Here is a 14,077-nt window from a genome sequence, read left to right as displayed (position 1 = left end):
AATCTACTGAAATTGTAGAGAAGGTAGTAGCGATAGTGAGATACTGGTAGTAATAGTAGTATAGCACTGGTAGCACTAGTAGTAATTATATAATATATCTCGCTGCTACTTGTATCCAAAACTGTGAAAATCAACGATGATATAGGGAGGTATAGGATATAATGCGCCTAAAACTCGAGCGTAGCTGACTAGCCTTCTATGTGAACGTTATATGCCGTTGGACGTCGGAGAATGGATTAAAAAAGTTAAAAAAAAAAAAAGAGAAAGGTACTGTGGAACGGTGTCTATCAATAATCGTCCGTTAGATCCTAAATTAAACTCTAACGCTCTAAGCTGCAACTACGCGTTAATCATAAACACGATTCAAGCTTATCCTTTTTTTCTCTCGCTAAAGAGAATCGAGACGTCGCAAATAAAAAGAGGATCACGATGCAGCTAAAGGAATGATCTTAAAATCGATTTGGAATCGGTGTCGAATACTCGAAGGGATCGGACTAAATTTCGATAAATGAGACATTAGACGAGAGATGGAATAAAATGGATCATCGAATCGATCGAGTGGAAATAAAGTGACTAGGAAAGAAAGGAGAGGTATAAATCGAATATCGATAGACACCGGAGAGTAATGTACGAAGGTCGTAGGGGAAAGGTCGAGTTCGCGAAGGGAAAATGTGGCGATGAGAGAGTTATCGGAAGGGTCGAACCGACGTAGGAAGATAAGGGGGTAGTTCAGGCAAGCACACAGGCAGGACTCGCAGGTGGGACTGACCTGGGTGACAACAGGGCTGTACTCGCTAGCCGTTGTACTGGCCGTGGATTTAATCGTTCCCGCGTCATCTGGCGCGGCCAGGGCCGCATCGGAAGGTCTACAACTGCGTCTCCTTGTGGTATCGTCTTTATTGCGTCCGAAGTCGAGTCTCCTCGCCTCGTGCCTGTTACCGAAGACGATCTCGCTCTCTGTCTTTTCTCTCCTTGGCCTCTGGGGCCCGTCGCGTCCAAACGAGAAGTCCGTAAGGACGGGCTCGCCGGTACTAAGGGCGTTACCCTTCTTACCGACTATACCTGCGACGCTTATCTCGCTGCCGCGTCGATTACCACTCGCGAATATGCTCGACCTCGAGGAATCCGACTTTTGGAGATAAGCGGAGTGCCTCGTTGACGGAAAGAAATCCGAATTTTCGCGGCGAAATGCACGGGCGAACGCGCTCGAGGTGTTACCGAGCTTCGAGTCGCTCTCTTGACGTCTGTGAACCGCCTTAAGCTGCTGCTGCTGCTGCTGTTGTTGTTGTTGCTGTTGCTTTTGATGCTGCTGCTGCTGATGTTGTTGATGAAGATGGTGCTGGTGATGCTGCTGCTGTTGTTGCTGCTGCTGTTGTTGTTGCTCGTATTTCCTACGCGCTAACTGCTCCTGCCTCTTAAGGGTTCTTTCGCCGGAAGAAGAGGAACGATCCTCGCTGCCAGACTTGCTCGTACCGACCGCCGCTTCTTGCTGGTGCTCCTGTTTCATTTTATCCAACCTTTCGTTAAAACCCTGAAAGAAGCGGGTGAAGTCCCACTCCTTCAGAAGGAGCTGCTCGTCTATCTCTGAGCGGCGGTTGTCGCTAGCCGTTGCACGATCGTCTGATGTCTGACTAAGTTTCTAAAGGCGCGCACGACGACGAGGGTAATGGTACGATGACAGAGAAAAAAAAAACAAGAAAAAAAGATACGTGCGGTAATAACAATGTGACAGGTGATGGTGCTGTTTAGTTTATGCGGTGGAAATGTAACGACATTGTAGAGGACGACTAAGCTTGCTAACCGGTGGTGAAGTTGTGATTGAAGTTTCTTCTCCTTTTTTATCTCTCTCTCTCTCTCTCTCTCTCTCTCTCTCTCTCTCTCGCTCGCTCTCTCTCTTTCTCCCCCTCTTTTTCTCCCTTTCTTTGTCTTCTACTTTACAAAGACGCAAAAATTTCCGGCAAAGTGTCTTTGATCGTATCATTAACATATATATATATATGTGTGTGTGTGTGTGTGTGTGTGTGTCTAAGTGTATTAAAGGAAGCGTTCGTGTTTAGGTCGATCAAGGGGAGTCTCCACCATCGGTGCAGCATAGTCTACGATGGCGAATGTATTTATCGATCGTGTATGATTTGTGCAGGGAGATACCGTACGACAGCGACAAAAGTACAGACACAAGGCAGTGCACCACAGTGTTTTTCTTTCAACGTACAAGGTTCAGTCACGGCGAGTCATTGATCATGAACATATGGCGGGGGTTGAGCGAACGAATACCATTGAATTAGTTCCGGATATCAGTCAATGTACGAGATAGGTGCAGAAAAAAATAAAATAAAACGTATGAGCTACGCAGTCGTCCGCGTTTCCTTTCTCTCGTTCGAAGAATCGTAATATCTCGTTAAATATGCCAAGACTAGATATATATCGAATTGCACAAACTGTTTTGCGATAACGATAAGATCAATGCTCTTCGAAGACTCGTTTAAATCCGCGCTCGTGCGTTGTCACTGTACTGGATTAAAAACGTTCGTTTCCCGTGTAAATATATCTAACCCGCAAAAGAGACGTCTTTTACCTTAACGACGGAGCATACAAAAAAAAAAAAGTACGAAGAACGAGAGAAGACGTATCTAAGCAGCTCGTTCGTGCAAAAGAAAAGACGGCGGACGCTCTGCGCGATCTACCAAAACGTGATTACACAGAACAAATGTATAGGTCACATACACTCTGTACATATCAATTTGAACCGGTATATTAGTGGCTCTCCATAGATCGAGTATATCGTATAATAGAAGATAATATAGCTACGTGGGTATTTGTTAGCTTGCACAACGGACTTGAAAGTTATACTCACTCGTTTCATGACTAGTGTACGATCCCCGGATTCTTCCTCATCTGGCGTCGGTGGCAATGGTCGATTGGGTGCTCCACCTACAAATTAGAATCCATATAAAATACGTCGCTGCGAGAGTGGATACTCGATCGAGATTGTACATCGAATACGTCAGTCTTATGCGTGACATTTAACGGAGGGGAAAAAGAAAGAAGGAACGAGCAAAAGTATTGCAACTTGAAAAGTTTCTTAACAGATACGTAAACGTACAAATATAAAAAATAAACATCGGAGGTCATTCGTTATTACCTGCAAGAGCAGCGTTATAAATTACACGAATCGCGGGGAAACTTTTCGATGGCAGGTTGCGCATAATTTATAAAATAAAAACGTAATAAATAATTCTTTGTCGATGTCCTACCTTTTGGCTTACCTTCGTGATGCGAATTCTGAGCGTTGTGCGAGGACGACGACGACGAATCCGACGATGGCCTGAAAGGAGAAAATTCGGGACTGCCGCAGGAAAATCAGATGCGAAGAACGATGTGAAACGATGGCATGATGAGATTCGTGGTATGCGTTGGGATTGTTGCGAGACCATGCGGCGACGATAAACGGCGGCCACATAAAGCGTATGTCGAAGAAGCACGGGATGGGCGTGATGGAAGATGAAACGAAATAAATTGCATTAATATTAATAGGAAAAACGCGACGGCATTGAAGTCATATTCTTCCGCTTCGCGTTATGATATGAATCCACCCTTTCCCATTACAAGTCGTCTCTCTCTCTCTCTCTCTCTCTCTATCTCTCGCTCTAGCGGCGGACGAACATGACCCACTTCTCGTAATTATTTTATGCGCCATAAGAGCTACATGTTCCATAAATTATCATATCCTACTTACAGAGGCTTAGGCGGATCGCTAGCGAGAAGTGTACCGTCGTTCCTCAAATTGTTACTACCAGCATCTTCGAGATCGTCGTCGCTGTCACTCTCGATCGACAGTGCCTGGAATGAGAAAAGAAAGAGCACTTTGATTCGACATCATCGCCCTTAGCATGAATTTTTTCAAGCACGTCGTCGACGTTCCCGTCGTCGCGTCTTTCTTTCTTTCTTTTTTTCTTTTTACTTCTCTTTTTCTTTTCTTTTCTTTTTTTTTACACAAGGCACAAGACGCTGCAAAATACTTTCGCGCGAAGAAAAAGGGCAGAGGATAAAGCAAGAGGAAGGTACGAGGAACGAGAAAAATGTAAAAGGAGGACGAATCTAGGAAAATATGTAACAATATACACATCGTCATAGCCGCGCACGCGATTTTAACGCTTACTTGATCGAGAATACTGGAGGATTGCTGCATCTGTTTGTTGTTCTGATCGTTAGCGCTCGCTGGCTGGACCGAATTCGAGGTTGACGTTGCTGGAGGGCCTTTATGTTGCCTGTTGGGCCTAGGCGGGGCCTCGGGGCCCTGTGACACACCAAGCTCGTTGAGTTGAGCGGCCAGCATGTCCAAGTCCTACCACCCACACGCACACACGCACAACCCCGTTAGTCACTGTTCCGAGACACCTCCGAGAATATACTAAAAGCCCACCACTGGACAGCCAAACAAGGCGGAAAGGCAGAAAAGTAGGGAAAAGTACTGCACTTAGAAGCGAGCTCGCGGACACTCCAATTTCGTATTCACTCGCTGTGAAGGAAATGATCATACGCAAGATGATTCTCGTATCAATATTAATCGTTAGAATGATCTAGCGTCCTATGACACGAATCATATGCAATTCGACGAAGAGAAGGAAGCGATGACGTTGAGTGTACAATTTCTTATCGTAGAGACGCTTCAAGCGTTTGGTCATTTTCCCGACACAACGAGGCACCGCCTAAAACGATTCTCGAAACACCAACAAACGTGTTGTGTTGCCTTCTAAACATTGTACGATTTTACTCGTGTGAAGAGTCCAGTCAAATGATTGGAGTGAGGCGTAAAGTAGTACAATGCTGTGCTCAAGCGATAGAATGTCGAAGAAACGAGTACAGACAGTTAGTGCATATACAGAAAAGTTAATAACCAATCAGTGTGCAAGGTATTACTCGTAAAAATGTATAAACAACAGGATTTGTTCTTTGATCCTCTCAAAACAAAACCGACCACTGACTGGATATGTAAGTTAGCTATATATGTGAGTGGAAACATAAAGATGATACTGAAACGTAATACGACAAAGGAGAAGAATAGGTGTGCGTGTTTCTCTTACCTCTGGCCTCCTCGGCGGCAGCTACGGTTCGTGTGAACATGGAAAAAAAAACAAAAACCAAATACATTCCAAATTCGGGTGCAAGGCGACTTAAATGTGTCGGTGAATGTATGAGCGTTGGTATACATGTATATATTATTAGTTCTGTCAGCGTGCACGCCTATATGCCGTAACAGCAAGTAGAACGAAACTTTGCGTGCAATGGAGATATATATATGTATATGATAAACAAATGCATAGTGTATTGTAAGTACAGAGAAAGAGAGAAAGAGAGATAGAGACAGAGAGGGGGGAAGATATAGAGAATAACTATGCACTTCACAGAGAATACGGCTGGATCGGTAAAAATAGCATAATTGCAAAAAAGGATAAAGACAGCGTGTGCCTTCTCTACTTGTTATATATATATATATGTATATATAAATGCTGTTTAATTACTTTTTCATGGTCTTTGGTTCGAAAGGAGCGTCGAGAAGAGGAAACTTCGATAGGAGGCGTAGGCACGGAACGGAACGGAACGGAACGTTTTTAATCGATAATTTTGACAAATCCCTACCATAGGTTTAAACACGTGACTGTTTCTTTGAGGCGCAGCTTGGCCACCAGAACCACCGCTACCTCCACCGCCAGCGGAAGGCGCTTGATGATTGGAGGGTGGTGTCGAGACCTTGTGAGATTGTCGTGGATCGTCCCTAGGTGTCGGTGGTAGAGGTCGAGAAGGCGGCTGCGGATCTGGCACGACTAAAATGTCAACGACGTCAGAGGTCTAGCCTTTGCTAAAACTACGAGTACTGCGAGTACTAACCGATGAGTCTGTGTGGAATGGCTGGTCTCGCAGGCGGGCCTGGTTCTGGTACTTCCCGCTGAGATCTACCTTGATTTGGTTTTTCCTTACCGGCTGGAGCTTGAGGAGATACGTCTTGAGTCAACGTCCGACCTTCTTGAATTTGCTGGAAATTACGTCTCAATGTATCGCCACCAGGAGCTTGAACTATCGAGGATGGTTCGCCAGCCAATGCTGGCTCGTCTTCTTCGTTTTCACTGCCGCTGTATCGATAATCGTCTCTTTCTACGAAAGCAATAAGACTGTTTTAGATCGAACCCTTTAAGTCAGGGAGATAGACGAACGATCCAAAGTATCTCTTTTCGTACCTTTCTCTTGTTTGCGTTTCTTACAGCGATCGATATGATCTTTGAGTTGTATTCTGACTTGTCTCTCCGTTGGTTGGTCCCGAATAAATGGATGCTTGAGCAATTGTTCGGTGTAAGGCCTCTGATGATAGTCCTTCACCAACACAGTTTCGATAAAACCATGAAACTTCTTCGCCCATTTTTTCGACTTCAGTCTCGGCGGTGGATTACGCGGTATCAAGAACAAGGCCTGGAGTTTGAAAGAGTACGATCAAACGAGGGGGATTATCTCGTGGGAAGACGAGTACAGGAGGTGTACTTTTGTCTGAATCGCTTCGTTAAGGAATATCATTTTATAGACTAACTCTCATCGGATGGAGGTCGCAAAGCGGAGGTTGTGATTCAGCCATTTCCAAAGCGGTAATTCCGAGAGACCAAAGATCACTTCTATTGTCGTAAGTAGCGTCGGGATTCTCGTCGCAAGCTATGACTTCTGGAGCCATCCAGTAAGGTGTACCTATGAACGTATTCCTTCTGCCTATCGTTCTGTCCAACTGCGCGCTAACGCCAAAGTCAACTGCAACGGAGTGGAGCTACTTAGAGCACGTCCTAACGCGTGCAAATAAACGCGTACAAATAAACCGTCGAAATAAACGATTCTTTTAAACGAACGAACTAGCTAACTACTCGCCCGATTTGGATCTATTCCGACGGATCGAACGACATTGTCTGTTTAAGAAGTGGAGAATGCGTACCAAGCTTGACCTCGGCATTGTCGGTCAGAAGCACGTTCTGTCCTTTTATATCCCTGTGAATAACTTTATTACTGTGAAGATAACTGAGACCTCTTAATATTTCTCTCGAAATATAAGCAATCCACTCTTCCTTAAGGCTCTGACCTTTCGTCGATTTGACGAGGTCCGTGACGGAGCCAGCTCCGCAGTATTCCATAACCAGCCATAGCTGATCGTCCTTCCCTGGCGATGACTTCTTCACGAAGGCACCGTAGTACGTAGCTATGTTTCTATGATTCGAATACTGCGAAAGAAGAAGAAAAAAGAAAAGTAGAGGAAAACAAAAATGAAAGAAACGACGATAAACGGGCAAACGCGTGTCATCGCCTAATATCGGCTTGATTCTATGGGAAACACAACGTCGTTGTTTTATAACGCGCTCACCCTCTTCAGTACGTTTATTTCCAACTTGATTTCTTCCTCTTCATCCTGCGAACAAAAACCATTACCATTAGAGGCGTAGAATGTGAGAATTCCAGTGCGCGTAGATGGCCGTAAGAAACCGCGTGCCGTTCCTAGCCGTTAAGTAGGTAAGTAGAGTCGAGATTTACTCGTGCGTTGCAAGATCGACCGAGAGGAGAGCAGATGCACTGCGTAAAGGAGAGAGAGAAGGAAAAGCCGTCGTCGTCCCATCGGCGTAATTCAAATCTCGACAAGAGAGAACAACCGAGAACGCGAGCACAACACCGAGCGTTACGACGGTATACTCAGCCATGCGTATATATCTCTTATTGGTACCGACGAATTCTCTACTATTTATCGTTTTCAAGGTTACATGGCAGCGTCGTACATTCGGTAAACATTTCCATAGTCGCGAGCCTATTTCTCCGAATAAATTTTCCAAGAAGCGATCGAACGAAACAAATACGTGTTTCCGATCGTTTCTCGACCGGGTAAAATTACCTCTGTGACGTCCATGACCTTGATGGCCGCCAGCTGACCCGTTTTGGTGTGTCGACCCTGAAAAGATACAAAGAACGTTACGTTCACGATCGGAGGAATAAAGATTGCAAAGTAAATCGGGGAGAAAGAAAGAAAAGGAAAAAACACGAATCCAAGTTTCCGAAGGAGTGTCTAATTAAAGCCGAACGTCGCTCGTGTTAGCGACTGAGGTATTACGTGTTATTAAAAGTCGATTAAAGGCGTAATTAAAGGCGTGACGTTTTAAGGAGCCAGACGTGCTGCGTTGCATCACAATGCGCTTTACCGCGCCACGAGTACTTCGAGTTCTCTTAAAGTTGCTTCGTTGACTTTGAAACAACAGCGAATACTCCGAGAAAAGGAGAACGCCGATGTAGCTCGAACTTTCAACCGACAACAACACGACAGGAGGGATTACGCTTGCCAAAGCAAGCAAAGAACTTTCCGAGAAGTATGCCTTATTCCAAACGCGAATTTTACCTAAATTTCGCGCAACGTCGTTGCAAGTATTTTTTGCGTTAGACTTTGCTCTTATCGTGATTCATTACGAGAATGTGGACATGACGTGCGATCTTTAAGTAATGTCAACGGAGTTGACCGTTGATCACCGACCGACGACTGCGTGGCGATCAACGTGTCGACCGAAAAGAAAAAAATCCTAAGAAGAACGCGTGTCTCCGACACTCGGAAATCGGTGTAGCCCTCCGAAGCATTTTAATTCGCCATTCCGTGGGCAAATTCGCCATTACGTCGCGGCCACGCACGGCGACCACGCGTCGTTTTAACGTGGCTCAACTAAATCATCCCCTCTGACGACACAGGTTCGCGTAGGCTGCATCGACGACGCACCACCACCACCACCAGCAACGCTAGAGACGCATACGTATGTACGTACATAAGCCGCGTAGTGCAGCGTAGCATAAGCTCGTCGACGCAACACGGTTGCTCGGTACGAAACAAAACGCTGTGCTCGTACCTTCCCCTCCGTATTTTTGCGCGCCAATGGAGCTGGAGGAAGAGGAGGAGAAAAAGAGAGTACCCAGGAGGGGATGAAGAAAGAGAAAAGCGTCACCGCATGCTTTTTATATTCAGCCTTTTTCCACGACAAAGCCACGTACATACGGCCGGCAGACGCCCAGACTACGTCCACCGTCTCTGTCTCTTTTCAAAGAGAATCGGTTGCAAGCATCCAACGTGTCTCTCTCTCTTTTTCTCTTTTTCTCTCTTTCTCTCTTTCTCTCCCTCCCTCCTCTCTCTCTCTCACGGAAAATCGACGAAGACTCAAAGCTCTCTAGCGTTCCTCTCCTCTTGCTTATGTTACTGTACACAAAACTAACGTGCATTCGTGGCACGTGTGCTGTATATGGAAAAGGGATGATTTCTCGTATAAAGACGAATCGATAATGAACACATTTTTTTATCGTAACAAACTATGTTCGCTCGGGGTAAAAATTACAAGTTTTTGCTAAAACGAAAACGCAAAAATGAAGAGAGAAATTGATTTCCTCTCGTTCTCCCGAACTCTAAGCAACCTATCGTAAATAAAATTTACATAAAAGTATGTTTTACTTTGGCGTAGGTATACAGCTTCGTGGGAGAGCTTGCGGTTATCTCAAAAATAGCCGAATACAATATCCGCATCGATCTCGCTTCTGACAAAAAGACCGTGAGAGGGATCACGCTCTACATTCAAGCTTCCATCGTCGACTGCTCTCGTTCGACCGTATCGAGAAAAAAGATCGATACGCATTTCATGCTTTATTTTTAGATTGAAATAGAACCTTTAGGGCGAATATCTAGATTTTAAAGGTAGCAAGCTGAAATTTGTTAAAAATCTCATTTCTAGCCCGTGAGTTTCTTGGAACGGAAAGAAAATACTATTATAATCCTCTTACGAGCTATCTGTCGTATCGCGTGAGTGCATAGGTGCGTGCATACGTGCATGCGTGCGTCGTGCGTGCAGGCAACGACGCGAAACGCCCTTTCGATCGGCCTGAAATCGTTTCTGCCTTGTAAAACGGCACACTTTTCGAACGACTACCGCATTTGGGGCTTACGTAATCGTAGCAAGGAACCGATCACCCGAAACAGACGTAGTATTTTCTTTCCCACGACCGGCTCGAAAAAAAAAATTAATCGACGCATTCGTTTAACACGTTGATCAATCATACTTATCTACGTACGAAATTTTCTAAACAAACTTCTTCTCGACGATTAATCGTACTTGTCAACCACTAACGCAACATTCATTTATTCGACTCGTTTATACGAACGTTTATACTTTAATCGCCGCACAGAGAAATTTGAATAAAAAATTACAAATGCATCAATCGATAAAAGAAGCGCATTGTTAGATAATAACGAATAAACGAGCAAATGGAAACTTTACGATCGTGAGAGCTCTCTTCGCGAGCGTTTATTACATTATATATACAAAGGAATCACGAACAGCTGATTATTCCTGACAGACTTTCGTTATTCTCTGCGTTCGGATGATTTGGAAAAAAGAAAGCTACGCGTCGGATGTTCCTTATCTGGAGGAGTGCCGAGGAAAGGAGAGAAAGAGAGATACGAGAGAAATGAAAGAGAGAGAGAGAATGTACCGAAAGACCGTCGACGTTTGAATACGATATCGACTCCCATTCAAATGGGCCACCGCGTACGGAACACGCGTACGACATTGAAAATGAACGCGACATTGGAGGAAATACGTTTCTCTCCTTCGATGAAAATGCGCATCGTCTTGGGACTAGAGTATAGCTAAGTCGAGCAAAGAAGGAGAAAAATAGTTGTCGAGAGGAAAGTCGATGGAAGAAAATAAAATAGAAGAAAGCGAAGAAAAAGTAAGGATTCGTTGAAATCGTAGGTCGTCCGTGATATCCTCGTCTTGCCACGAATTACGACAAGCTCTCGGACTCTTTCGTCGGTGAACGCCAACGTTCGATCGATGTAGAGACAGGTTTCAAGTACCGGTTTGCTTAAAAATAAATTTACGTAGGTATTCACCTATGTGTGTGCGTGCTTGTGTGTGTGTATCTGTACGATGGGAAGCAATAATAGCGCGTGTTTTCCATATGTCGAAGTTAAGTGTTATCCGAATAAATCTTTATTTAATAAAGATCCAATAGAATATTAATCGTTTTAAAGGAGACACGACTAATTCCAAGTGACGTTTGAAAAAGAAATTTCTTTGAAAATTCAATCGAAAGATATTATCCATTTATATTTTTTCTTTGGCTTGAGAAAGAATAATACGTCGTTGCATAGTTTGACTTCATTAGCCAGAAGCGGGACGATATAACTAACGAGTTCGTAAGTGCGTTACGAAATCAAACGCAAAGTCAATGACTCATTGCTCTTTCCGAAAGTCTGACGACGTATCGACTCGTTCAATTGATGCTTTAAAAAATAATACGTGCTACTAAAGATGAAGGAACCTCGCTCGAAAAAAAAAAAAGAAACAAAACTGACCGACGTTCCTTTTCAAAATCACCAGGGTGGTTGAAACGAAGAATAGATCGATTCGATGCATATCGATCATATTATATATTAAAAAATGACAGTAGTCGCGCGATTAGCAAGACAGATGGCGTACGACAATTTGTCACTGTCATGACGCCGACATTCGAAGTTTCGAATTTCAATGAAACTTAACACGCTTCAATGGGGGATTCATTGACTCGACTTGGGAGAGTACATACGTTCGTACGTGTGTACTAAAGTGATATAAATACCCTCGGTAAAAAACGATCGAGGACATCGGACGACCGACTTTTACTCCCTCTGATCCCTCCCCCACCTGCGACACGCAGAATTTCTTTTCGTTCGCAGGTGTTTTCGCACGAGATCTTGATCGCGAGATTCACAGCTTTGTTCCAAGAAAAAGATAAATAAATCTTATCGGATCAGAATGGATTTTGTTACAACAGAAGTCATTATGTACGCTGGGTCTATACGAATGAAAATAATGATTAGAAAGAGGGGGAGGGAGGGAGGGAGAGAGAGAGAGAGAGAGACACGCATATATATATAGATATATATATATATATACACATATACACACATTATATAGAAAATTTGTAGATCATGAGGGATCTAGAACGAGACATTAGACCGACTCGAGATCGAGAATCGTCGGAGTGGTTCGTTCCTACTGTCTACCTCCCCCCTGTCCTACCCCTCCTTTCCCTCTCCTGCTCGTTCCTCGTCATCGGCAACGGGTCATCGTCCTTTTCTCTCCCTCCTCTCTCTCTCTCTCTCTCTCTCTCTCGTTCTCTCTTCCTCCTATCGCATATATCACACAGCCGCGAAAGTAAAGCATTAAAGAGTGCGTGTGCGTGGAATAGGTGATGCATCGATGTATCGAGCGAGAAAAAGAGAGAGAAAGAAAAAAATGAAAACTTGACCCTTGACCCTTGAGAGATACGATAGGAGAACGTCGATTACTTCGAGATAAGGGCCCCGTGTGCTTTTACGAAGGAAAATGATATGCGAGAAGAAAAAAAGAAAGAGTTAGGCGTTTATTTCGATTGGTTGTATATAAATTGTATGTCTATATAACCTCTGCGATATATATATTCTATATTATTTCTCTAGCACTCCTATCAACGAAATCCGTGTCTCGCTGCTAACGGATTCGACGAGTCGTTTTTCTACGAGGCAGAGGAAAAAGAAACGTAAAACCGGACTTTTATCGTTATCGGTAAACGTTAAGTAAACCAACGTTTTCGTGAATCGTTGACATCCATAAGGGTAAATCGACAAATAATATCTCTCAGTTGTTTTCTATATCCAAGGAAAAGTATTACGAGGAATTTTATTTGGAACGTACGAAAAGATATTACGTGGATAATCTTGAAAATACAAAAGAAAGAAACGAGGGTACGTTTATCGGTAAGAAAAAAAGCTTTGTATCGTTGACGACAAATTAGCATAACAATTGGAGAAAATGAAGTCAACTATATGAGCTTGTTAACGTCGTGGAAATGAATTGAACGTAATCCTCGACACTTGGAAAAAAAGTCGACCCTTTTTCGAGGTTCGCACGCGATACCGCGCCCTATGCTACTTCGTATCCCGGATATCCGTTATTAATAATCGATATCCGCTAATATAGATACACGGCCATTACCATGACTCTTCTTCGTAGACGCTTTCACGCTAAGTTAAACGATTTTTACGCTGGCAACTACTAGCTCGCAGGAAAATCTCGGTGGTCGTCTTATCTTCCATCCGGCTAGAAGGGACTCTAGCAGGCGGTATGGCCCGCGCTAATAGGCGCGGCAGTCTGTATTTTTTATGTCACTCGCTTCGTTAAAAAAAAAGAGAGAGAGAGAGAGAAGAAAAGAGCACAAGTACGGTAGAAACGACGACGATGTCCATTCCCGAACGCGGAAGGCAACGAGTTCATTTCAATTAGGGCCTCGTTAAATACTCCAATATAATACTCCCCTTTGGGCTGAAATTTATGATGATATGGAGAAAGAGAAAAATATATAATACGTAACCTAAACTCAACACGTTACAAACCTTCGACATACATCCTTCCACAAAAACTCTCCGTTTTATCTTTTTCTTTTTTTACAGCCTATCGTATCCTTCCGTGATTCGACGACCAATCGCCGTTAGCGGTCGTCGCTGTCGTAGCTAACCAAGAAACAACCGGAGAGGATGTCTCGCTATCTACTTGCTTATCTATAAGCAAGAGGATACCTCTCCTACCTTTAAACGAAAAGATCTTGATGAAAGAGGACACGAGAAAGATGATCGGCGTTGAATTAACACGAGGCATAACGACTTTCGCATGATAAAGTTTGTAATAAGTATTTCTCAGAGAGTCAGGACTTCTTCGTTGTTACACGAGTGGTCCCTTTTATTCTAAGAACTTTAATGACGCATACTGTACGTTCCTCGTCCTTCCGGTCGAGATTCTCGACCTCCGAGTAGGCGCGCGCACACACGAACACGCTCTACGACCGTTTTTCACGCTCTCGAGTCTTCTTTCTCAAGGACGACCTCGCCAAAGAGAATTTTTTCAAGGTGAATCACCGTCATCTTTCTTTCTTTCTTTCTTTCTCCCCCTCCCCCTCCATTTCTCTCTGTTCTCTCTCTCACCCCCACCCTGACCCCTCTCTCTCTCTCTCTGTC

At 44.0% G+C, this 14,077-nt stretch overlaps 1 protein-coding gene across 18 annotated transcripts in view; it reads right to left on the bottom strand.

Annotated features, from left to right (window-relative positions):
• The window catches only part of LOC127069676 (serine/threonine-protein kinase mig-15), a 33,562-nt gene that overhangs the window by 14,495 nt on the left and 4,990 nt on the right, over positions 1–14,077 (bottom strand). For 3 of the 18 annotated variants that reach the window (XM_051006951.1, XM_051006957.1, XM_051006964.1), the window contains exons 3-15: positions 7,913–7,969; positions 7,394–7,438; positions 6,971–7,253; positions 6,581–6,792; positions 6,237–6,465; positions 5,890–6,153; positions 5,641–5,825; positions 5,085–5,105; positions 4,160–4,345; positions 3,737–3,840; positions 3,255–3,346; positions 2,855–2,931; positions 770–1,639 (exon numbers count right to left, since the gene is read on the bottom strand). In XM_051006951.1, coding sequence (XP_050862908.1) covers positions 770–1,639; positions 2,855–2,931; positions 3,255–3,346; positions 3,737–3,840; positions 4,160–4,345; positions 5,085–5,105; positions 5,641–5,825; positions 5,890–6,153; positions 6,237–6,465; positions 6,581–6,792; positions 6,971–7,253; positions 7,394–7,438; positions 7,913–7,969 — 2,625 coding nt within the window. The remainder of the gene's footprint in view (positions 1–769; positions 1,640–2,854; positions 2,932–3,254; positions 3,347–3,736; positions 3,841–4,159; positions 4,346–5,084; positions 5,106–5,640; positions 5,826–5,889; positions 6,154–6,236; positions 6,466–6,580; positions 6,793–6,970; positions 7,254–7,393; positions 7,439–7,912; positions 7,970–14,077) is intronic. The other 15 variants (XM_051006968.1, XM_051006970.1, XM_051006952.1 and 12 more) reach the window with 14 other exon arrangements.

The sequence above is a fragment of the Vespula vulgaris genome, chromosome 16 (genome assembly GCF_905475345.1).
Source record: "Vespula vulgaris chromosome 16, iyVesVulg1.1, whole genome shotgun sequence".
In the NCBI taxonomy this organism is placed as follows: domain Eukaryota; kingdom Metazoa; phylum Arthropoda; class Insecta; order Hymenoptera; family Vespidae; genus Vespula; species Vespula vulgaris.
The sequence above is the reverse complement of the archived record's forward strand: the minus strand, read 5'-3'. Positions and strand labels throughout refer to the sequence as shown.